Source organism: Cyprinodon tularosa, unplaced genomic scaffold, assembly GCF_016077235.1.
Source record: "Cyprinodon tularosa strain WSP-4 unplaced genomic scaffold, ASM1607723v1 ctg408, whole genome shotgun sequence".
Taxonomy (NCBI): Eukaryota; Metazoa; Chordata; class Actinopteri; order Cyprinodontiformes; family Cyprinodontidae; genus Cyprinodon; species Cyprinodon tularosa.
Window position 1 is genome coordinate 367587 of NW_024039128.1, and position 22913 is coordinate 390499.

Consider the following 22913-nt stretch of genomic DNA (forward strand, 5'->3'; position numbering starts at 1 on the left):
CCAATACACAGCTATGGACATTTTTTGCTGTTATGGGTATTTATAAATAGCAGCATAGTTGGTGAACTATGTCATTAAATTGAAAAATATGTGATTGTTTTAAAAACCAATAAATATGGTGAACATTTTAAAGAAATTTTCAAATAAGAACAATAACATGGTTCTGTTTATCATTATTGGTCTTTTTATTAATTCACATGAAAGTTTGAATTATGGTTTCTAAATCTAATACATAACACCTGGACAAAAAAACAATGTTTAAATGTAAGTTTAGTTCTGCAGATGACAGGACTCTGTCTGGTCCTGGAAGTCAGAGGTGAACAGAGGAAAAAGGAAGGGAGAGAGTACCGGCCCCTGTGGTTCTCCTGTGCTGCTGGATCAGATAGCTGAGCCTTCAGTCTGTCTGTCAGGTAGTATTTGATCCAGGTGGTTGTTGTTGCCTCCACCTGAGTCTGCTGGAGTTTCTGCCAAAGTCAGTCAGGTTGAATGGTGTTAAATGGGAGAAATCAAAGAACACGTCTAAACAACAGTTGGTTTGTTGAAGCAGGTGGATGATGACATCCTCAACTCCATCTCCATGGTAATAAGAAACCTGCAGGGGGTCCTGATAGCTGCTGGTTTGCTTGCTGAGGTGAACCATCAGAAGTCTCTCTAGGACCTTAAAAAGAAGGTTTAAATTGGAAGGCAAGCGGACTTTCGATTAGTTTCTTAAATATTTGCAAATCAAAGCTGTTGTTTTTAACAGATAAAAAAAAAACAATCTTTTCTGAAAATTCGTGTTCAATAGTCTTGTACATTAGGTGGCGGTATGCACGTATAAGTTGTTTGCAATCCGCCAATCAAATGAAAGAAGAAGAAGAAGATAAAAGAAGAGGTCTTTCCCCCTCCAGGCCGTAGGGGGGCGTCCGTGAGCCGCAATGAAGGACCTCGGAAGTGAGACTCACATGGAGGAGAATTGATTGTTTTTGCTTGACATTTCAGAGGACAGACTTTTAATATTAAAACAAGCAAAGCCATTTGCTTTATCGGTGGACATGATCCGCAGAAGAAGAAGTCTAGTGACGCTAATGACTCGATGACGTCATGCCATCCAGAGACGGAAAGAAGCAGCGAAAAGGCAGCGACACGGCGGCAAGTTCAATAAGAATAAAACTCTTAATTCACTGATTCAACAACTTTATGGAAGAATTAATTTAAACATTAATACAGAATTAACTGATCAATGAAGAAGAAGGAGAATCAACTCATTCATCTATTTTTAGGAATATAAGTATTTATTTAATTTATATCCAATTATTACAGAAGAGGATTAAGGCCACTGGGGAAAAAAAAAAAAAAAAAGATAACTGATTTTTAAACGTTATTTCAGTTTAATATGGGAAAAAAGTCAGAATTCTGAGATTAAAGTCAGAATTCTGCCTTTTTTACCCATATTAAACTAAAATAATATTTTTAAAATAATAAACTTTTCAGTGGCCCTAATCTTCTTTTCTATATTATCCAATAATTAACAGGAACAATAACATTTTTGCTGCATAATTTCTGCTAAAACCAGAATAATATAAAATGTTCTTTTTGTTATTTATGTGTCCAGAAAAGCAGTTAATGGTAGAATAATGAAATAAAAGACTTTGATTTGATTTTTTTGTTCTCCCCATAAAGAAAGAAAGGAATATATAGAAATATTAAATAAATGTTTCCATACCTGCAACAAGGAATCAGAAATTAAATAAAGTACATTTATGATTTAATTATATTTACATTTTTGTAATCTGGATAATTGATTTAATAACTGGCTAATTATGTCAGATTTGCTGTATTATTCAATTATTCTGACTGTTTATAAAATTATTGGAGTTACTTGAAAAACAATAATAAATGTAGTCAGTGTGCAGATGAAGATCACATGACCTTCATCAGCTTCTGGAATTTTATCTTTTTCATTTTAAATCTGAATAGTAATCTATTATAATAATATATTATAATAGATTACTATAATATAATATATTATTAATTACACATCTATGCTGATAGTTTTTAAAGTAAAATATTTGTTTTGCTACTATTTTTTTTTTACAGTAATTAATATTAATAGATATGCAGTGATTTTTTTTTTTTTTTTTTTTTTTGCGAAAACAAAAGAAAATATGCAATCCAGAGATAAAACTTTGAATAATGTAATAATTATGGTTTGATAGTAACTTTGCTGTTCTTTCTTTTTTTTCCCAGATTTATCTTTATACTAAATTTGAAAAATCACATTTTTATAATCGACCTTATATTTACACATTTCAGTGTTTCAGATTGAGTTTTATGAATTGTACTTTTCTTACACTCTGTAGACAAAATGACCTAAAGTTTGTCTCAGTCTAAGTTGTTTAATCTGCCTCCTCAGGTGCAGGGAACCAACGACAGCAGCGTGGTGAGCAAGGCTTCGGCTGCAGCTCAGGGCTACTTCAGCGACGCTTTTATCCAGCACTTTGTGTGTAAAGTGGGTCGAAGGGCGCCGCTGATCAACAGGTGAGGAGGGGTCCGAGTGTCGCACAGCTGGACCTCTGATCTCAGTAAACCTTCAGTCAGTCTCTCTGTCTTTAGGGGCTATTATGTTCGCTGGAAAGCTTTGGACCACTGCGTGAGGCGGTTCCTTCACGTCACGGCGGATCGCCCCAAGAAACAGGCAAGCTGAGCTCAGACCCGGTGGATGAGATGCACCACCGCCCTCATTCTGACTCTGTCTGGCTATCTTGTCCTCCGCTGCTGCAGGTTCTGTCTCTGGGCGCCGGATTCGACTCTCTGTACTTCCGCCTCCATGCAGACGGAGTTCTGGGCGGAGCCGTGGTGTTCGAGGTGGATTTTCCGGACGTGGCGCGTCGCAAAGCTGCTCTGATCGCCGCTGATGCAGCACTGAGAGGGATGCTGGACTCCTGCCTGCCTCCTCAAGCAGGTTCCTCTTCTCATTTCTTTCTTTGCTTCGGCTTTTCTAAATATAGTTAGAGTTTTACTCCAAGGGGTCATAGAATGCATAACTGAGTTTCTATTGTCATAGATGAATAACGATAGTTCAGTGGATGAAATGGACGTACAGAGAAGATCAAACCCCATCAACCCCCCCTTCCTCTGCAAATCTCACTATTCTAAACTTCCACCTTAAAACGGGCGAATCCAAATGAAGCCCAGAGTTGACGTAAACCCAGAGATGTTGCCTTATTTGGTTCTGGCCTGGACTTTTGTCACGCCCAAAAATTGACATATAATTTCCGGGGGGCGAGAACACGGGGCCGCCAGTGTCCAGGCTACCATCGCCAGGTCGGATACGGTCGCTCCGTCCCACGCTGGCTCCCTCCCCTCATCCACTGGACCAGCCCAGAGCTGACGGCTCGTAAGATTTTGAAATTCCCCCTGGACATTTTTTAGGAAAAGTAGGACATGTCCAGGAAAAAGAGGACGTCTGGTCCCCCTACCATATCAACAATTTGATGTTTCAGTGAGTGAGTGCTTGTTGCTATGGTGCGTCTTTGCTCAGCAGCTTGGCTCGTTGTAAACCAACCAATCAGAGCACAGCTCATCTAAATATTCATGATCATTCCATAAAAGGAAGAAACCTGTGGTTTCATTCTAGGGCTTTTAACCAGGCTGCATTAGGGCTCATAGAACAGCTACCGTATTTTCACGACCATAAGGCGCACCGTACTAAAAGGCGCAGTCTCAGTTATGTGTCCCATTTCTGTATTTAACACACATAAGGCGCACCGGACTATAGGGCGCGTTTTTTATACACAGGTACATGTCCTCTACTACCTTTAAATACCTCTACTGCGTATTTAAAAATACAGCGGGGGCAAAACTGAGTATGACTGTGCTTTATTCATGTATTTATTACAAAGTATTAATCAAACCTGGCAGCTGGCCGTGAGACAGACACATCGCTGATGACACAGCGCTGTGATCACTCCTAAATTAACTTAAAATCCTGAAACCTGTCGACGGAATTTGTTCGCTTTTATTACCGGTATCCTGGTGCCTGCAGTTTAAATTATTTAGATGAAAAACACCTGCCATCCACCGCGGTGAACCCGGAGGCTGCCCAGCCTAGAGGCTGCTGATGAAGGGATTTTTACTGTCGGTGCACCGCTGGTATGTGGGGGTCTGAGCGCCTCCGACAGAAATAGATAATCTGGATGAACTGACTGCAATTATTAAGTTTTCAGGTGGACTTTCTCACTTAAAAACATATTAAAACTACTTTATTCCCACTGATCACAGCAAATATAGCTGCAAGATTTAGATTATTTAGATGAAAAAACACCTGCCAGCCACCGCGGTGAAGAGGAGGAGACCCGCCCAGAGGCTGCTGTTGAATTAAGTTTTCAGGTAGAAAAATAGAGCGGGAGCAAAACTGAGTATGATTGTGCTTTATTCATGTATTTATTACAAAGTATTAATCAAACCCATCAAAGTCATCATCCTCTGTTTCTGAATAAAACAGCTGCACTAAATCAGACATGCCAGTTTCCCCTTCGCTGTCAGAGTCACTTTCCGCGCCTTGCGGCTCCTCAGAAATAATGCCTGCTTTTGTGAAAGCTTGAACAACAGAGCCAGCAGACACGTTAGTCCAAGCATCAACAATCCATCCGCTAACGGTGGCGTAACTTGCCCGGCGCTGCCTTCCACTTATCCTGAAACTGTGCTCTCCGTCTGTCATCCATCGCTCCCACGCCGCTCACAGCCTTACTTTGAACGGCCGCTTCACACCGATGTCGAGCGGTTGAAGTTCCTTTGTCAGACCTCCCGGGATAACAGCGAGCACAGCGTTAATTTTTTTTTCACCATGTTTTTCACATCAGCTGTGAGATGGGCACGCATGGAGTCACATATTAAAAGCGATGGTGATGCGTGGAAAAAAACACCTGGTCTCCTCACATACACCTGCCTCAGCCACTCTTTCATCATCTCCTCATCCATCCAGCCCTTTTCATTTGCCTTAATATCATATGTCATCAGAGCGATGTGTCGTCTCACAGCCAGCTCCCAGATCAGCTTCTCTGATTGGTTGATGCGGCGCTTCCAGCAGCAAAACTTCAATTTTTCCATCTCGAGCAGCACCAAAACGCGCTGCGGGACCTTTTGCTGCGTCTATACGCTTGTCAACCATTGACTTTGCATGTAAACTCGCTGCTTCTGCTGCACCTGCTGCGTCCGGTTCACAGCGAGCACAGCGTTAATTTGTTTCCCCATGTTTTTCACATCAGCTGTGAGATGGGCACGCATGGAGTCACAGATTAACAGCGATGGTGATGAGTGGAAAAAAAAAAACACCTGGTCTCCTTACATTCAGCCACTCTTTCATCATCTCCTCAATGAGGTGGTCTCAAAAGTCGCAGTTGCAACACACATAGGGCGCACCGCACCAAAGGGCGCGCCGCACATTTTGAGGGGAAAAAAAGACGTTTATGTGCGCCTTATAGTCGTGAAAATACGCTAATATGCCATTTTCAGCCCAACCAATGTTACACACCCTATTAGAGACCTGAAGGACCAGATACCCTATAGAATCATTCTATCACCTTATTAGAGACCTGAAGGACCAGATACCCTATAGAATCATTCTATCACCCTATTAGAGACCTGAAGGACCAGATACCCTATAGAATCATTCTATCACCCTATTAGAGACCTGAAGGACCAGATACCCGATAGAATCATTCTATCACCTTATTAGAGACCTGAAGGACCAGATACCCGATAGAATCATTCTATCACCCTATTAGAGACCTGAAGGACCAGATACCCGATAGAATCATTCTATGACCCTATTAGAGACCTGAAGGACCAGATACCCTATAGAATCATTCTATCACCCTATTAGAGACCTGAAGGACCAGATACCCGATAGAATCATTCTATCACCCTATTAGAGACCTGAAGGACCAGATACCCTATAGAATCATTCTATGACCCTATTAGAGACCTGAAGGACCAGATACCCTATAGAATCATTCTATCACCCTATTAGAGACCTGAAGGACCAGATACCCGATAGAATCATTCTATGACCCTATTAGAGACCTGAAGGACCAGATACCCTATAGAATCATTCTATCACCCTATTAGAGACCTGAAGGACCAGATACCCTATAGAATCATTCTATCACCCTATTAGAGACCTGAAGGACCAGATACCCTATAGAATCATTCTATCACCCTATTAGAGACCTGAAGGACCAGATACCCTATAGAATCATTCTATCACCCTATTAGAGACCTGAAGGACCAGATACCCGATAGAATCATTCTATGACCTTATTAGAGACCCGAAGGACCAGATACCCTATAGAATCATTCTATCACCCTATTAGAGACCTGAAGGACCAGATACCCGATAGAATAATTCTATCACCCTATTAGAGACCTGAAGGACCAGATACCCTATAGAATCATTCTATCACCCTATTAGAGACCTGAAGGACCAGATACCCTATAGAATCATTCTATGACCCTATTAGAGACCTGAAGGACCAGATACCCTATAGAATCATTCTATCACCCTATTAGAGACCTGAAGGACCAGATACCCTATAGAATCATTCTATCACCCTATTAGAGACCTGAAGGACCAGATACCCTATAGAATCATTCTATCACCCTATTAGAGACCTGAAGGACCAGATACCCGATAGAATCATTCTATCACCCTATTAGAGACCTGAAGGACCAGATACCCTATAGAATCATTCTATCACCCTATTAGAGACCTGAAGGACCAGATACCCTATAGAATCATTCTATCACCCTATTAGAGACCTGAAGGACCAGATACCCTATAGAATCATTCTATCACCCTATTAGAGACCTGAAGGACCAGATACCCTATAGAATCATTCTATTACCCTATTAGAGACCTGAAGGACCAGATACCCTATAGAATCATTCTATCACCCTATTAGAGACCTGAAGGACCAGATACCCTATAGAATCATTCTATCACCCTATTAGAGACCTGAAGGACCAGATACCCTATAGAATCATTCTATCACCCTATTAGAGACCTGAAGGACCAGATACCCTATAGAATCATTCTATGACCCTATTAGAGACCTGAAGGACCAGATACCCTATATAATCATTCTATCACCCTATTAGAGACCTGAAGGACCAGATACCCTATAGAATCATTCTATCACCCTATTAGAGACCTGAAGGACCAGATACCCTATAGAATCATTCTATCACCCTATTAGAGACCTGAAGGACCAGATACCCTATAGAATCATTCTATGACCCTATTAGAGACCTGAAGGACCAGATACCCTATAGAATCATTCTATGACCCTATTAGAGACCTGAAGGACCAGATACCCTATAGAATCATTCTATCACCCTATTAGAGACCTGAAGGACCAGATACCCTATAGAATCATTCTATCACCCTATTAGAGACCTGAAGGACCAGATACCCTATAGAATCATTCTATCACCCTATTAGAGACCTGAAGGACCAGATACCCTATAGAATCATTCTATGACCCTATTAGAGACCTGAAGGACCAGATACCCTATAGAATCATTCTATCACCCTATTAGAGACCTGAAGGACCAGATACCCTATAGAATCATTCTATCGCCCTATTAGAGACCTGAAGGACCAGATACCCTATAGAATCATTCTATCACCTTATTAGAGACCTGAAGGACCAGATACCCTATAGAATCATTCTATCACCCTATTAGAGACCTGAAGGACCAGATACCCTATAGAATCATTCTATGACCCTATTAGAGACCTGAAGGACCAGATACCCTATAGAATCATTCTATCACCCTATTAGAGACCTGAAGGACCAGATACCCTATAGAATCATTCTATCACCCTATTAGAGACCTGAAGGACCAGATACCCTATAGAATCATTCTATCACCCTATTAGAGACCTGAAGGACCAGATACCCGATAGAATCATTCTATGACCCTATTAGAGACCTGAAGGACCAGATACCCTATAGAATCATTCTATCGCCCTATTAGAGACCTGAAGGACCAGATACCCTATAGAATCATTCTATCGCCCTATTAGAGACCTGAAGGACCAGATACCCTATAGAATCATTCTATCACCTTATTAGAGACCTGAAGGACCAGATACCCTATAGAATCATTCTATCACCCTATTAGAGACCTGAAGGACCAGATACCCTATAGAATCATTCTATCACCCTATTAGAGACCTGAAGGACCAGATACCCTATAGAATCATTCTATCACCCTATTAGAGACCTGAAGGACCAGATACCCTATAGAATCACTCCTTTAATAATCGTTAATCTGCCCTCAGGGCCCGTCCAGGTGTCCAGCAGCCGGTACCGCCTGTTAGGCCTGGATGTCAGGGAGGAATCCCCGGTGGAGGAGGCTCTGAGTGCAGCTGGTCTGGACTGGGCGGCTCCCACCCTCATCCTCTCTGAAGTGGTGCTGACCTACATGGAAACCCGATGGTACGGCCCAGACGCTGAAAGAACTGCATTCACCAGGCTGTGAGGCTAAACCGCTGCTCGTCTCGCAGGTCGGACGCCGTCATCGGCTGGGCGGCGAGGCTCCTCCCGCAGTCCCTCTTTGTGATGTACGAGCAGATCCACCCCCACGATCCTTTTGGCCGCGTGATGCAGGATCATTTCCTAAAGCTCAACTCCACGCTGCACGCGCTGCAGCGGTACCCAGAGCTGTCGGCACAGAGACGCAGGTTCCTGGACAAGGCCAGTACACGAACACGCCGCCATCTGCTAACCACACAGGACACGTAATTTACTTTGAGTCTTTGAAAGATTCCGACCGAATAAATTAAGTTTGAATCCATCAATTTATTTTGAAGAGGCCGACTGCTCTGATAATCTAATTTTACTCTCATTTATTCAGCAGTTTTAGCAACTTTTTTCATTTTAAAATGGCAAATAAATCCTCATGATGACATGTGAGGCTTTTTTGGATCTGGAGCGCCAGATAGATCGCTGAGGAGGGACAGACTGTCTGCAACCTCACTGGAAAAAATCTAAATCTAGATAAGTCATTTTCTCTTAAAATAGGTGTATTTGTTCTTGGATTGAGGAGACATTTGGCCAATCGAACAAGACAATTTACATTTAGAATAAGAAAACGCAGTAGCATTGTCTTATTTCAAGTGCATAATATCTAATTATCTTATTTTAGGAGTAAAAATACTAATTTAATCAGCAAATCATCTCATTTACCTACTTAAATTAAGGGTAAACACACTTAATTAAAAAAATGATCATTTATTTTTAGATAATTTTTTCAGTGCTGCTGCTCCAGAACCACATGTGGTTCTTTGCACGCCAAAAACAATCAAGACATAAGTAAAAATGTCCTAAATTAAATGTATTTACCCTTAATTTGAGTAGGTTAATGAGATGATTTGCAAATGGAATGAGTATTTTTACTCCTTAAATAAGCTTAAATCAATTACAATTAAATCACTTTTTGTTTTGTAAATGTAAATTGTCTTGTTCCATTGGCAAAGTGTCTCACATACCGCCTCAATTAAAGAAAAATTGCACTTATTTCAAGAAAAAAATTGCTAATCGAGAGTTCGATTTCTTCCAGTGTGGCGCCTCTACAATAAATCTTCATAGAGTGGCTAAAATGAATATAAAGTGTCAAAACGTATTTGAATCAAATCTTCACAACAAAATGACATGAAAAGAACCAGAAATATGTTTTTAGAGATATTTGCCTTTGAATTAGCATAGAGATAATTTATTATTATTATTTTATAAGCTAAAAATACAAATCAAACAGTTTAAGATGGCAGCAGGTTTCCTGTGGCAGAAGTTTAACAAAAATATGTTTTTTTTAAGTCATGTAAAACTTTAAATGACTTTTTTTAGCAGACTCAGGGAAAAATGGCTCTTTTGATTTGAACATGTTGCAGCTCATTGTGTTACGCTGCAAAAAAATGAAAATCTAAATTAGTCATTTTTTTCTTAAAATAAGTAAATTTGTCCCTTCAACTGAGAAGGAAAGTGAAATTTTGCCAATGCAACGTGACAATTTACACTTAAAATAGCGTCTTATTTAAAGTGCATTTTATCTATTTATCTTAAAGAGTATAAATCCTTATTCCATTGGCAGATCATCTTATTTACCTGCTCAGATTAAAGGTAAATACACTTAATATAAGAAGTTTTGACTTTTTTCTAGATAGTTTTTTCAGTGTAGACAGTTAGACAGAGCAGGAAAACCCCCAATATGCAGCGATATGGAAGAAAAACAGTTTTTTGTACATCGAATTTTAAACACTGAATTTTTATCTGGTGAAAATTCACCTGTAAAAAAGCCTTAAAAAAATGTGCCTGCAAATGTATCGTCCTTTTGGCAAACTGAAGTCAAGCAATTCACACTGGGTGCAGTCGAGCATTCTAGCCAATGAAATGAGCTCATTTGGTCACGTGACACGACAGTTGGCCGTAGCTTTGTTTTCGGCTGAAGAGTTTTTCTTATTAAATAGCTGATTTCATTGGCTGGAAGCTGCTCGACTGCATCGAGTGTCGATTGCTTTGGCCTGAGTTAAACAAAAGGTCAATACTTTTGCAGGCAAAGTTTTTGCAGCTGAATTTTAACCAGATAAAAATTTTGTGTAAGGAATTCAATGTGTAAAAAAGTTCAGTGTTTAAAATTCGATAAAAAAAAAAGGCAGATTTAAATGAGACTGATTTTCTTCCATGCAGGCAGAGCTACAGTGGAATAAATTAGATCAAAGATCAACCGATGCTCGTTTTTTTAAATATTTAATTCTTCTTTTGAGCCGGATTATTTCCACATCAGTCTAACGGATCCCAGATCTGTGCTGCAGATGTTACCTTTTCTTCTTTTACATGATGGCAACGATAACAAGCGTAACTCTAATCTAAATTTACTGAAAAGCAAATAAACATTTATAAACAAACTAAACATGCTGGGAAAAAAGAGGCTGAAATCTTCCGGTTTACTCCGAGTTTAGATCGTTCTGTCGATGTGTTAAAACGGCCTAGTCAAAGTCTGGAACCAGATTTAGGGGATTTATTTTAGCTAGATTTAGCCAGCTGGTGCTTTAGATGCTCCCCATGCCGTCTGACTGAACTAGGAGGGATTTTCTGCGTAATATCTGTATGATGTAGCTCTATAGATTCTTTCTAAACGTTGACTTTTCTTTCATATTTGATCTAAATGAAGAAATGTTGGTGAAACCTTTCTCTGTTTTTCTGTGCTCAGGGCTGGGAGTGCTGTGTGTGTCTGGATATGAATGATTTCTATCTGGGGCTGGTCCCCCAGGAGGAGCGGGACCGAGTGGAGAGCCTGGAGCCGTTTGACGAGCATGAGGTGAGCTGGTTCTGGAGGGGGGGGGGGGGGTGCGGGGGGTAGCGTCAGTGAACGCTCTGAGCGTGTTTGTTTCCGTCTGCAGGAATGGAACCAGAAGTGCTCCCACTACTTCATCCTGACTGCATCTCGCGGGGCGTTGATGGAGCAGGCTCTGCTCCCCCAGACCTCAGGTAGGGACCCCCGCCCCCCAATCCGTCCCATCGTCCCAGAAACCCTCTCATCCTCTGGTTTTCCTGTCTGCAGCGCCGTCCGTCGCTCCGAGCTGGAGCCCCGCAGCCCTGAGCGTGCGCCCGGTCCCGGTGCGTCTGGAGGGCCTGGGGTTGGCCTCCACCCGGATCAGGCCGCAGGTGGTGCTGCTCACTGGAGGGTCCGGCAGAGGGGGCCGGGGGGCGGAGACCAGGTGTCTCCTCAGAGGTCAGGGGGGGTGGAGCTCCACCAGAGTGGAAGCATCAGCAGATCTGGGTCAGCTTCTCCTCTCCTTCACTCTCCGACTGGTTTGGTTGATCTCAGAGGTTTGCTAAATCCGATCTTCATGGATCCACAGGAGAGAGACTCTATCACACCGTCACCCCCCTCCCTGGAGGAGCGCTGGTCTACGGCGGCCGCTCCTCCCCGCTCAGACCCAGCTGCGACCTGTTGAAGGTGACGCTGGACCCGTTTGCTCCGCCGTCTGCAGCCGGGTCAGCAGAGGAACAGAGGGTTCAGGTGGAGCGGATGGGCTGCACGGGCACCGCCCCCCCACCGAGATGGAGACACGCAGCCGCAGTGGTCAGTCACGGAGGTGAGCTGGAGATAAACACCAACATAGTTCACCCCATAAAACCAGTTTCCTTGTGTCTCTTTCTACTAAAGAGTTTGGTTGATTAAAAGTTTCCCTTCGCTGCATCGTTTAGCGTAGCGGATGCAGCCTGGGGGCCGAGGTTAGCCGGTGAACCCGCCTTTTAATGGGCAGCAACATGCTGCTGATTGAAGAAGATCCCAACACATTGGGAAAAAAATCCCTGAACATCTGTTCAGAGGCACGTTCATAATTCTACGTTCAGACCACAAAGCAGCAGAAGCAGCAAGTTTACAATCAAAGGCAATGGTTCACGCACAGCAAAAGGTCCTGCAGCATCTGTGCAGCTGAAGCAGCGGCGCCTCATGAGCATCTGAGGAGCTTCACAAGCAGCAGCTGCTGGAGTTGGAGAAATGTAACTTTAGCTGCTGGACGCGCCGCATCAACCAATGAGAGCAGCTGATCTTGGAGCTGGCAGGGAGTCAGACGCAGCGCTGATGATCAGAGCGCTATGATCACTCCTCTGAAACAGTTTATTAACGCCTAAATTAACTTCAAATGTAGAAACCTGCCGGCAGAATATGTTGGCTTTTATTATCCTGCTGCCTGCAGTTTGTAGCACAGACCTGAAAAACGCTAACATCTACTTCCAGCCGCCACCAACAGGAGGGGAAAACCCTGGAGAGGCGAGCGGGCCTGAGGCAGCTGCTGCTGGGGATTCCCAGTGACAGCGCAGCGCCGGTATGTGGGGGTCTGAGCGGCTCCCACAGAGAAATAATCTTTGAAGGCAGGATGGTAATCTGGATGAACTGACTGCACAGACCATGTTTTCAGGAGGACTTTCTCACTTCAACATAGATTCTAACTACTTTCTACCCGCTGATCACAGCTAATATAGCCGCCATTGTTCCAGGCAGAGAAAGGATAGAGTAGCTCCGCCCACCGAGCAGCTAGAGCAGCAAAGATGATTCAGCTGCGTGTCAGAACTAAACTACAAGTATCAAAATTGAAGCAGCACGTGCGTTTCTGCAGCTTCTGCTGCGTGCGATCTGAACGTAGCATAACAGAATTGTTTTGCCATAAAATCAAGATTATACTGAGACCATTTAAATGAAATATTTTTTGGCACAAATATCTTTTAATTATTTGATCTAAAGCTTTAAGACAAGAAGGAAAAATATGTTTCATTTCTTATTTTTAATGTCCACTAGGTGGCACCATGGAGCAAATGAAACGTCCTGATGGCGCTTCATGTCACCATCATCATTTAAAACGTCAACAAAAGGAAAATACAAACTAGATGTGTTTTGATCCATTAGAGTGAAAGAACCAGGAAGTGCAAAGCGTAATGTTGTCACATGTTAACGTTACGCTTGGCTAGCTAGCTAGCTAGCAGGGAGCTCAGATCAGCAGTAAGCAGAGGTTTTAATCAATGTGTTGGAATCAGGAAGGAGGTGCCGACCATAGACGCCTCGTTGGACGCTGGCCGACATGCCTAGAGGGCGGCCATCTTGGTGGCGCCTTAGATCTTATTTTAATCACATGGAAGACGAGTCAGAGATAATATTACAATAATCTGGTACATGTCACCTGACCACTGGCCCCTGTTGGCCCCCGTCTAGAACCACCCATGCAGACATGTGAGGCAAATATTCCCAACATCAGAAATTATTCAGTAAATATGTTTCCGTCTATATTTCCTTCTATAAGAAAGCATGGAAACTTTTTGGAGAAATCCAGTCAGTTATTTGATTCTTGGATTCCCATCAACCTCTTCTGATGCAATACTTGATAGTAGATGATTTTCCATTCATGCTTTAACGCTTATTTTCATCTTTTATGACAATAGTTTATCATGCAGAAAAGTGTCTGATAATGACGGCCTGATCTCCTCCGTCAGGCTGCTGAGGAACGGACCAATCACAGCGAGGGAGGCGGGGCCATGATGCAGCAGAGCAACGTTTTAATGATGATGCCCAGAAAAAAAAGATGTTTAGATTGTTTACATTTGAAAGACTGGCTGGTTTAAGAGCTTTTTTTTTAAGATGTTTTTGCATCACATTCGTAGTTTTCTGGTTGGTTCTGAACTGTTTCTAACGACGCCATTTAAAATCGAACTCTACTGAATGATTAGAATGAGAAGTTAATTTTACATTTACTTTAAATGCAGGAAATTAAACTAAATGAAGCCCAGAATGCAAAGTGTGGGATCTGCTGGTATATAAATCGTTTTTATTTATTCTTTTTCTTTTCCTTCTTACTTTTTATAATTTTTTTTATCTCTGAGATTCTTCCTTTTTTTTCTTTCAGTCCCTCCAGCCTGTTTTTGACTTTTCGTCTCCTGTTCTCGGATCCAGAACATCTCTCATGTTTTTCTCTTCCTGCAGACTTTCAATGCGGCAGATATTTCTTTTCTAATTAATTTTCAGATTTTTTCATTTATCCATTTTCTTCTTCTTTCCTTCTTTTGCCGTCCACGCCAGCTCTTTCCTATTCTTCCTGTTCTTGTCCAAAGCTTAATGGCTTTTTCCTGTCCATGGTAGGTGGAGACTTCCTGTTTGTGTTTGGTGGGAAGAACCAATCAGAGCGGGTTCTGGGTGACAGCAGCTTCCTGAGTCTGGACCGGCGGGAATGGATGGAGGTTTGTTTGGCCTCTTTTTTTTTTTTTTAAGTACTGAACTTTGGACTCGGGTGACCGTCTGTATGTGATCCTCAGATTCCAGTAGAGGGCGCTGCACCGGCGGCTCGTCATTCTCACACCGCCTGCTCCTACCAAGGAGGCGTGGTCGTGTTCGGAGGACTGGGCCGAGGAGGGGAGCCTCTGGGCGACACCAGCCTGCTGGTACCGACGGAGCGAGGCTTTTGTTGGAGGAGGGTGGCAGTGCATCCTCCCCCCATCCCTCGGTCAGAGTTAAACCAAACATCCATTAGCGACACGAGATGCGGGAATCGAACCGACGACTTTCAGGTCGGAGGCGCCGGCTGATCTGAGCCTCTGTTCTCCTGTTATCCAGGTTTTCTCACTGCGCCCACCTGCTGGGCGATAGGCTGGTTGTGGTGGGCGGAGTCTGGATGCATCCAGACGGAGTTCCTGGCGTCGCCGTCATCAGCCTGGCCGTAGGCAGCAGCGTGGAGTTCAGACTGGACATGGTCAGTGTTTACCCAGGGTTCTTCTGGTACGGTGGGGAGGGGCAGGAGGTGAACATGACTTTAACAGGTTCTTAAACAAACACGTCTGTGAAGTTACTGCTGGACAGAGATGGCAAAGTACTCACTTTCCGTACTTGAGTAAAAGTACAGATACTTGTGTCAAAAAATACTCTGGTAAAAGTGGAAGTACTGATTAAACTTCTTTACTCAAGTAAAAGTAACAAAGTACAGGCTTGTAAATTTACTTAAAGTATAAAAGTAAAAGTAGAAACCACTTTTTTCATGCCGTTGCCTACATTTTAAATGGATGTCTGCCAATAGGACTAGATCTCCGTTGTGTTCATTTTCAATCATCTCGTCGTCCATGCTACTATGCTAACGCCGCCGCCACCAAGCTGCAATGATTTGCCGCCAATGAATACCGCCGAATCTGTCGATTCATCTTGTAGTGGTGCGTCAAATGCAACGTAGATTCCCATCCAATTAGATTGAATTTGGTATTGGTGACGTGAAAAATAATAACGGTAACTCCATTGAAATGATTCAAAACTAAAGTAACGAGCCAATTTTTTAAAATGTAAGGAGTAGAAAGTACAGATATTTGTGTAAAAATGTAAGGAGTAGAAGTAAAAAGTCGCCATAAAAATAAGTAGTAAAGTAAAGTAAAAATATCAGAAAAATCTACTTGAGTACAGTAACGAAGTATTTGTACTTCGTTACTTCCCATCTCTGCTGCTGGAAAAGCCCTTTTTTTACTTGACTTTAACCCTTTCATCCAAACAAACTCATCATGGAGGTTCTGGTCTGTCCAGAGAGGAGAAAACATGAACAGATGTGTTTATTACGCCTGAAGGATTGTTTAGTTTCCTCTCATGACCACATATCCCACCTGGCATATCCCCCCCTGTTTAAAGGAATAGTACACCCAAAACATGTTTAGCCTTCATTTTCTACTCACCCCCATGCTGAACAACACTCTGGAGTACTTTTTTGATATCTCAAATGCATCTGGAGATCTGGGAGGCTTCTTGCTGTCTGCTGACATTCAAATAATGGAGGTCTATGGCGCCCGAGGCAGAAAGGTCCATAAAAGTCCACAAAAACGTGTCAATATTCCTCCATACTGCTCGTCCAATGTATTCCAAGTGTCCTGAGTGGGTAGCATCCAGAATTTACTCGAAACGAAGTCATTTAGAATGTTTTTAGAGCATAAACAGTAGTGTATAGGATTTCCTAAAAGCGCGTTCACGAGTCTACGGAAACCGCGGCAGACCAAACCAGATGAAAGTGCGCATTCAGCGTCTGCTCTGCCGATAATGCAAGCGTAGAAGAAGAAATGTGCTGTTTACCTGTGCAAAGAAAGAAACAACGAAAGAAAAATGTCTGAGGACTTCAGTGTTGAGGAAGAGCATGAGTTCTTTGCCGAGCTGAATGCGCACTTTCATCTGGTTTGGTCTGCCGCGGTTTCCGTAGACTCGTGAACGCGCTTTTAGGAAATCCTATACACTACTGTTTATGCTCTAAAAACATTCTAAATGACTTCGTTTCGAGTAAATTCTGGACGCTACCCACTCAGGACACTTGGAATACATTGGACGAGCAGTATGGAGGAATATTGACACGTTTTTTGTGGACTTTTATGGACCTTTCTGCCTCGGGCGCCATAGACCTCCATTATTTGAATGTCAGCAGACAGCAAGAAGCCTCCCAGATCTCCAGATGCATTTGAGATATCAAAAAAGTACTCCAGAGTGTTGTTCAGCATGGGGGTGAGTAGAAAATGAAGGCTAATCATGTTTTGGGTGTACTATTCCTTTAAGCTTGTTTTTTTTTTTTTCTTAACATAGATGGCTTCCTTCAGGCCCCTCTCAAACCACCTGTCTTCTTTGTCCAAAAAGTGAACAGATTTTGTGTTTTAGTGCATAGCGTAGATTTAAAGGGCAGGCGTTCTTCTTACCCTGACAGTTTAATGGAGTAAATGTGTGGATGTGTTTGCAGAGCTCGGTGCCCTGGCCTCTGATGCTCCACTCGTTCTGCTCCGAGCTGACGGACGCAGAAGAACCGCAGCTGCTCCTCATTGGGGGGGGTGGGAACTGCTTCTCCTTCGGGACTCATCTGAACCCTCAGCCTGTCTGTGTGGAGCTCCGGCCTGCACTGGGATGAGGCGGCGAACCACAACCAGGATTTTTAAAGCGTTAAATCCTGATAATTTGTCATTTTTTTACTGTTTGTTTCAACCGCTGTTTGTTTTTCAATAAAAATGTGATTTTAATCCCAGATTTTTATGCATTAAAATACTTTTTTATGCCCATTTTAACACCTGATGATCCATTAGAAGACGAACCGCCTATAGAATAAAGAACCCTGCTGTGATTGGTCAGATCCTGGATTACTATCAGCTAATTAGTCTTATGTTCACATGTTTGACCTCAGAGTGATGATTACAGTAAAACTTTTATTCCTATCAAACCTCAGTGAATAAAAACTCTGTAGACTCAGATTAAAGATAAAATCTAAGGGAAAGTTACTGATTCAGATCAAATATTTGCTTCTTCCTGTTTTCAAAAGTGGCTGAAGCTCCATCAGTCGATATTTAATATAAATAACCCTATAAATGCCCTGAGAAATTAGAACAGTTCAGCTGTTTTGGTTTATTTAATATTTAGATGGGGAGAAAAGAAAACTCCCTGAAACAATCTGCAGAAGGTTGGGCAGCTCCAGTGCTTAATGTAACGGGTCAGCTGATTAAAATCATTTATCAGCATATTAATGGGCCCAGTGTTGACATGAACCATCTAGAGATGGTTTCTGATTGGAAGTTTAATGCTAATAGTGCAATGCTTCATGTCGATCAGAAAACAGTAGAATAAAGTAGAAAGTGTCTTTAGCTTGATGCAGATTCAGTAAGACGTCCTTTATTATTATGAACAGCACAACGTTGGTTTATTTTCTTTAAAAAAAATACCATCATCCCCAAACAACAGAGGCTGCAAAAGCATAAATGTTTTATCTATATTATGGATGCTCAAGCTTTAGCTGGGGGCCCTGCAGTAGAACATTGTGGAGGGAGTGTGGTGATCTGGGGATGTTTTGCTCCCTCAGAACCAGATATGTCCTCTTTGGTTCTGCAGCAGGACCACCTCTGAATAACGTTAGAGAGACAGAATGAGGAGTGGCCTGTAGTTAAAGTCCTGACCTGAATCCTGCAGCTTTAAAGGAAAAGTCGCTCATATTCAGAATTCAAACTTCTGAAAGTTCTTTAAATCTGAAATGATTCCATCCTGTTCAATAAATGATCAGTGTTTTTAATTCAGAGTAATTTTCATGTGAATGTGCTTTACTGGAGGCATCCATGTTTGTCAAAGAACACTACTGCCACCTACTGGTTAGTGACATTGTCACGGTGCGGTATCGGCTGTTGATCAAGTCCCAGTGCTGTATCTGGTGTTTGTCACAACGCGCTATTATCCAAGTCATCTTGAAAACATTCTTCTTCCAAATGTTGGCTACATATTACGGGTTTTTTCTCTGGCCAGAAGTTCGATGGCAAATCCTCCCTCTTCAAGTTGGCGATCCAACGACCAACCCGTCCGTGGAGGATCAGGAATCAGAAAGGTGGAATAACTCTATTTTTCACTTTTACCCGATGTATTCCAGCATCCAGCTGCCATGCACGTGGGCATTGTCAGTTTCACTATAGCTCTGGTGAATTTCAATGGTGAAGTCCTCTGGAAATCTTCAATAATTGTTGTTGATTGCAGATGTGTCTAGTAGTTCCCATCGATTTAGCTTGTAAAGCGGGGAGAATGGCGCTAGGCTTACCGCACCGTGACGTCACTGCTGGAAGATGGCAGGAGGGAGGGGCTACTATATTTGGGCAAAAATGGCCGCTCCCAGACTCAGTGATCGCAACCAAAATTATTGTTTTTATTTTTTTTCTTTACTGATTAACACTAATTTCATTAAATCACATCAAACAGTTTTTTGGACCAACCAGAACCCCACAGAGAATCTTTGTTCTTCGCTGCTGTGCTGCTTGGTTCCATGTTTCTTCACACATGACTGAAACGTGTATGACGGCTGGCAGCAGCTGAAAGGACAAACATCTAAGCAGCATTCCTGTTGAAGAAAATGATCTCCGCAGCATGACGCTGCCACCGCCATGTTGTCATGGTAGCTCCTAGTGAGGTGGACAACTTCAGATCCTGTCGCCAAAAGTAATCAAATAAATGAGTATTTAATGTGTTTACAGTAGAAGTGTTGTCCTGTTAATTATTTTTGGTTCAAGAAGCTGAAGCAGCAAATATGCAAGGAAACTACTTTGATGTAAGAACAGGAAAAAAATTAGTAAAAATACTTAATTCAAAATTTAAAGAAATAAACAACAGAATATTAAACGCACACCCAGATGTGAAAGCAGCTAAAAACAACATTCAGAGATAACTAGTCTTGGAAACGAGGTGAATATATGTAAAAGCTCTACTTGAAAAAGTAAAAAATAATAAAAATTTAAAAAACCCCCCTAACTTTCTGATTTTATGTGACTCTTAGCTTCATAAGCTGTGCTTCCTGACTGAAAATTCATTCATGACATCCCTTTATTATCAGCCCAACCAGTCTTTATTCAAGTATAAAAAATTCTATTCAGTTTATTTCTATAGCTCCAATTCACATCATGTCATCTCAGGTCACTTTCCAGTTCACCAGATCATCCAGTCAGATTGATTCAAAGTTTTCTATCTAAGGAAAACCAGCTGATTGCATCGACTCATTGACTCTTCAGCAATCCCTCACACTAAGCATGCTTGTAGCGACAGTGGAGAGGAAAAACTCCCTTTGAACAGGATGTCATCAGTGACTTTGCCTCCAGAAAAGCCAGGAAGGGACAATTTTGTGGTCATTGTTGTACAATTGTGGGTGTTGAACCATTGCTGTTCTAATGTTTGCTTCCATTATTTAAGTATTTTTTTTCGTAACATCCTATTTTTGATTATATTCATGTTTCTCTATTTTTTTTTAAAGAATGCACATTTGCAAATAATTTATTTTATGTTTTGTAGCAGTTTGTATTCTGAAGTTTTAATAAAAGAGTCAAGTATTTTTAGTATAATTTATTTTGTATTAATACATAACCTAGCATAGTGTGACATTTGTGTAAATGGCTACGTTCACACAGCAGCCTGAAGTGACCCAAATCTAATTTTTTTGCCCATATACGACATGTTTCTGATCTTTTCATGGCAGTCTGAACACAGATCCGATTTGTTCCAATGCGACCCAGAACACTTGGCTCTGTGGTCCTGAATCCAATATGAATCTGATCTTTTTAAATACGACCTGTGTCTGGACAGACAGGTCGCATTCATCCGACCTGAACGCCATTAATACCCAACAAAGGTCACTATTCTGCCTCTTGCTACACAGAAGCGGCAAGATAAAGAACAACCATGGCAGACGATGATGCGGAGAGCAGTATTTATGTTTAACCATATTTAAAAGATTGAGTTTTTATGGTTGGAAAAGACGCCGAAAAGACCCCGAAACGCGCGCCGGCACAAACCCTTTTTTCCGGAAAAAAAAGAGCACGCTGGCCTGTGACGTCATCGCATCCTCTACTGCGCATGCGGGACACTTGCGTTGTATGACTGCAGTTCACACAGGAGATCACGTATAAGTCGCATATATTTATAAATATGAACGGCAACGCAAAAAAATGGGATTTCGCAAAAGGATCGGAATTGAGCATCAAGGCCTGCAGTGTGAACGTAGTCTATGATGTTTTTAGCATAGGTGATTCTGCGTGGTGAGAGGGGGCCTCCAGATCAAATTCTACTTTGCTGGCACTGATTTGGAGACAGGAGTTTTCTCCAAGCCCTTATTGGAAAAAGGTTTGGATTGTTTCAGATATTTTTTATTAGTTGAGTTAAATTCAATTCAGTTTATTTCTATAGCAAATATTCACAACTTATGTCATCTCAAGGCACTTTCCAGTTCACCAGATCATCCAGTCAGATTGATTCAAAGTTTTCTAAGGAAGATCAGCTGCATCGACTGAATAGAACTGAAACAGCCGATTCATCTGTTCCAGTCAGTCAAACACACCTATTTAAGCAAAACATTTTTGTTGTACCATTTCTGAAAGAAAATAAAAAAGATCCAGCACACAAAAAGTCCAAAGAGATTTTAGTTTTATTTGTACAGTTTCTAGAAAAGAAGGGGAGCCGACAAACAGCCCTCAGCAAGCCGTACTGCATCAGGAACTGGTATGAAAATCATCAGACTGGAAACGATGGAGATTTTCAGCTCTTCTTCTGGTGCAATAAAAACACTGATGGCCTGAAAACAACAATATTAAAACACTGTGCTGGTTGACAGCGTGTGTGCTTATTACTTCAACCTCAAACATCAACCGTCTCGCACAAAGATCAGCGTCAACGCTGGGAACAAAATCGTTTCATATCCGTACCTAAAGCTAAATCACTCACACACGCGCAGCTTTAACACAACCCTGGAGATGCTCCTTTGTTTATTACCAACAGATTCTGCTTTAGATTTGGAGTCACAGATCTACAAACGTCTGGTTTTGGTCTCATCAAGAGAAATAATGGGTGTTTATTTAAACAAAGGAAAATCTGCAGGCAGGAAGGAGAAATGGAAACATCCCTCCCTCCGAACGTCGTCTTTCAAAGTTCAATCTTTATCCCACATTGAGATTAAGATATTAAAGGATCAGTTCACACAATAACTCTTTTCAAGACATTTGGAGCTAAAAATCTCTGGATTAAAACCAGATTATTTAGAAATCAATTCAAGTTTTCAATTAACGGCTTAGTTTTACTAAGAGAACGAAGAAAGAGTAAAAGCGAGGCTACGAATCTGCAAGTAGGAGGTGGATTTTATTAATAATCGACAGTTTTTGGTGAACTTATTCTTTAAAACAGCATAACTGGAATTATCAAATAGAAAACACTATAAAAAGAAACCAAATGAAACAACAGCAAGGCACTGGACATGTTGGAGACGATGGCACGTTGCTGGTAGGCGGACACACAGAGGGCGGGTGATGCTGTGTACCTTTACATGGAAGTGCTGGCAGTATTTGTACCGTCATGATGAAGTTGATAAAAAGTACAAAGAACTGAGCTAAAGACTTTTTTTAAATCACGTGAGACATTTTGGTCTTTTTAAATCTAAAAACTGCTGCTCTGAGCTGAAAGTGTGCAAACGTGCACAGATGGGTGGTTTACACAGAGGGGTCAAAGTGCAGGGGGCGCAGTAAGACTGGAGGACGAAAACACATAAAGCTGTGTGATAATCTTATCGTTCATCCACACCTGCACTAATACTGCGTTTCTCAACAGGTACAGCCTGGTTCCATCGGCTAATTGTTCCTCACATGGTTGGGAGGTCGCTCATATTTATTTTTTTACTATTTCCTTTCACCTGGGATCCTCATTTTGACTGTTTAAGAAAGTCCTTGATGTAGCAGTAACTTCTTCATCCTAATAAAATCTGCCGGCGGAAACATTTTAGGCGACTTTTCTGAAATTTCCTGAACTTTCGTCCCGATTCCTTTGCAATATTTGCATTTCTGGTTGTTTATTTGTATGTTTAAGAATTT

At 41.8% G+C, this 22913-nt stretch overlaps 1 protein-coding gene across 1 annotated transcript; it reads left to right on the plus strand.

Annotated features, from left to right (window-relative positions):
- The first annotated feature begins 1077 nt into the window (after positions 1–1077).
- lcmt2 (leucine carboxyl methyltransferase 2) lies at positions 1078–17569 on the plus strand. The gene is made up of 14 exons (XM_038298465.1): positions 1078–1131; positions 2396–2520; positions 2596–2677; positions 2764–2944; positions 8330–8486; positions 8555–8744; positions 11257–11364; positions 11447–11534; positions 11608–11826; positions 11909–12145; positions 14686–14783; positions 14859–15046; positions 15157–15292; positions 17291–17569. The coding sequence occupies exons 1-14, from the start codon at positions 1084–1086 to the stop codon at positions 17453–17455; spliced, it is 2022 nt and encodes a 673-aa protein (XP_038154393.1). The 5' UTR covers positions 1078–1083; the 3' UTR covers positions 17456–17569.
- The last annotated feature ends 5344 nt before the right edge of the window (positions 17570–22913 follow it).

What these genes read in the sequence shown, in the direction of transcription:
- lcmt2 (XM_038298465.1), top strand. Translation starts at nt 1,084, where the DNA reads ATGCCATCCAGAGACGGAAAGAAGCAGCGAAAAGGCAGCGACACGGCG. An exon ending in CTGCCTGCCTCCTCAAGCAG is followed by an intron (nt 2,945 to 8,329) that starts GTTCCTCTTCTC and finishes ATCTGCCCTCAG; the next exon opens with GGCCCGTCCAGGTGTCCAGC. An exon ending in CGCAGTGGTCAGTCACGGAG is followed by an intron (nt 12,146 to 14,685) that starts GTGAGCTGGAGA and finishes TGTCCATGGTAG; the next exon opens with GTGGAGACTTCCTGTTTGTG.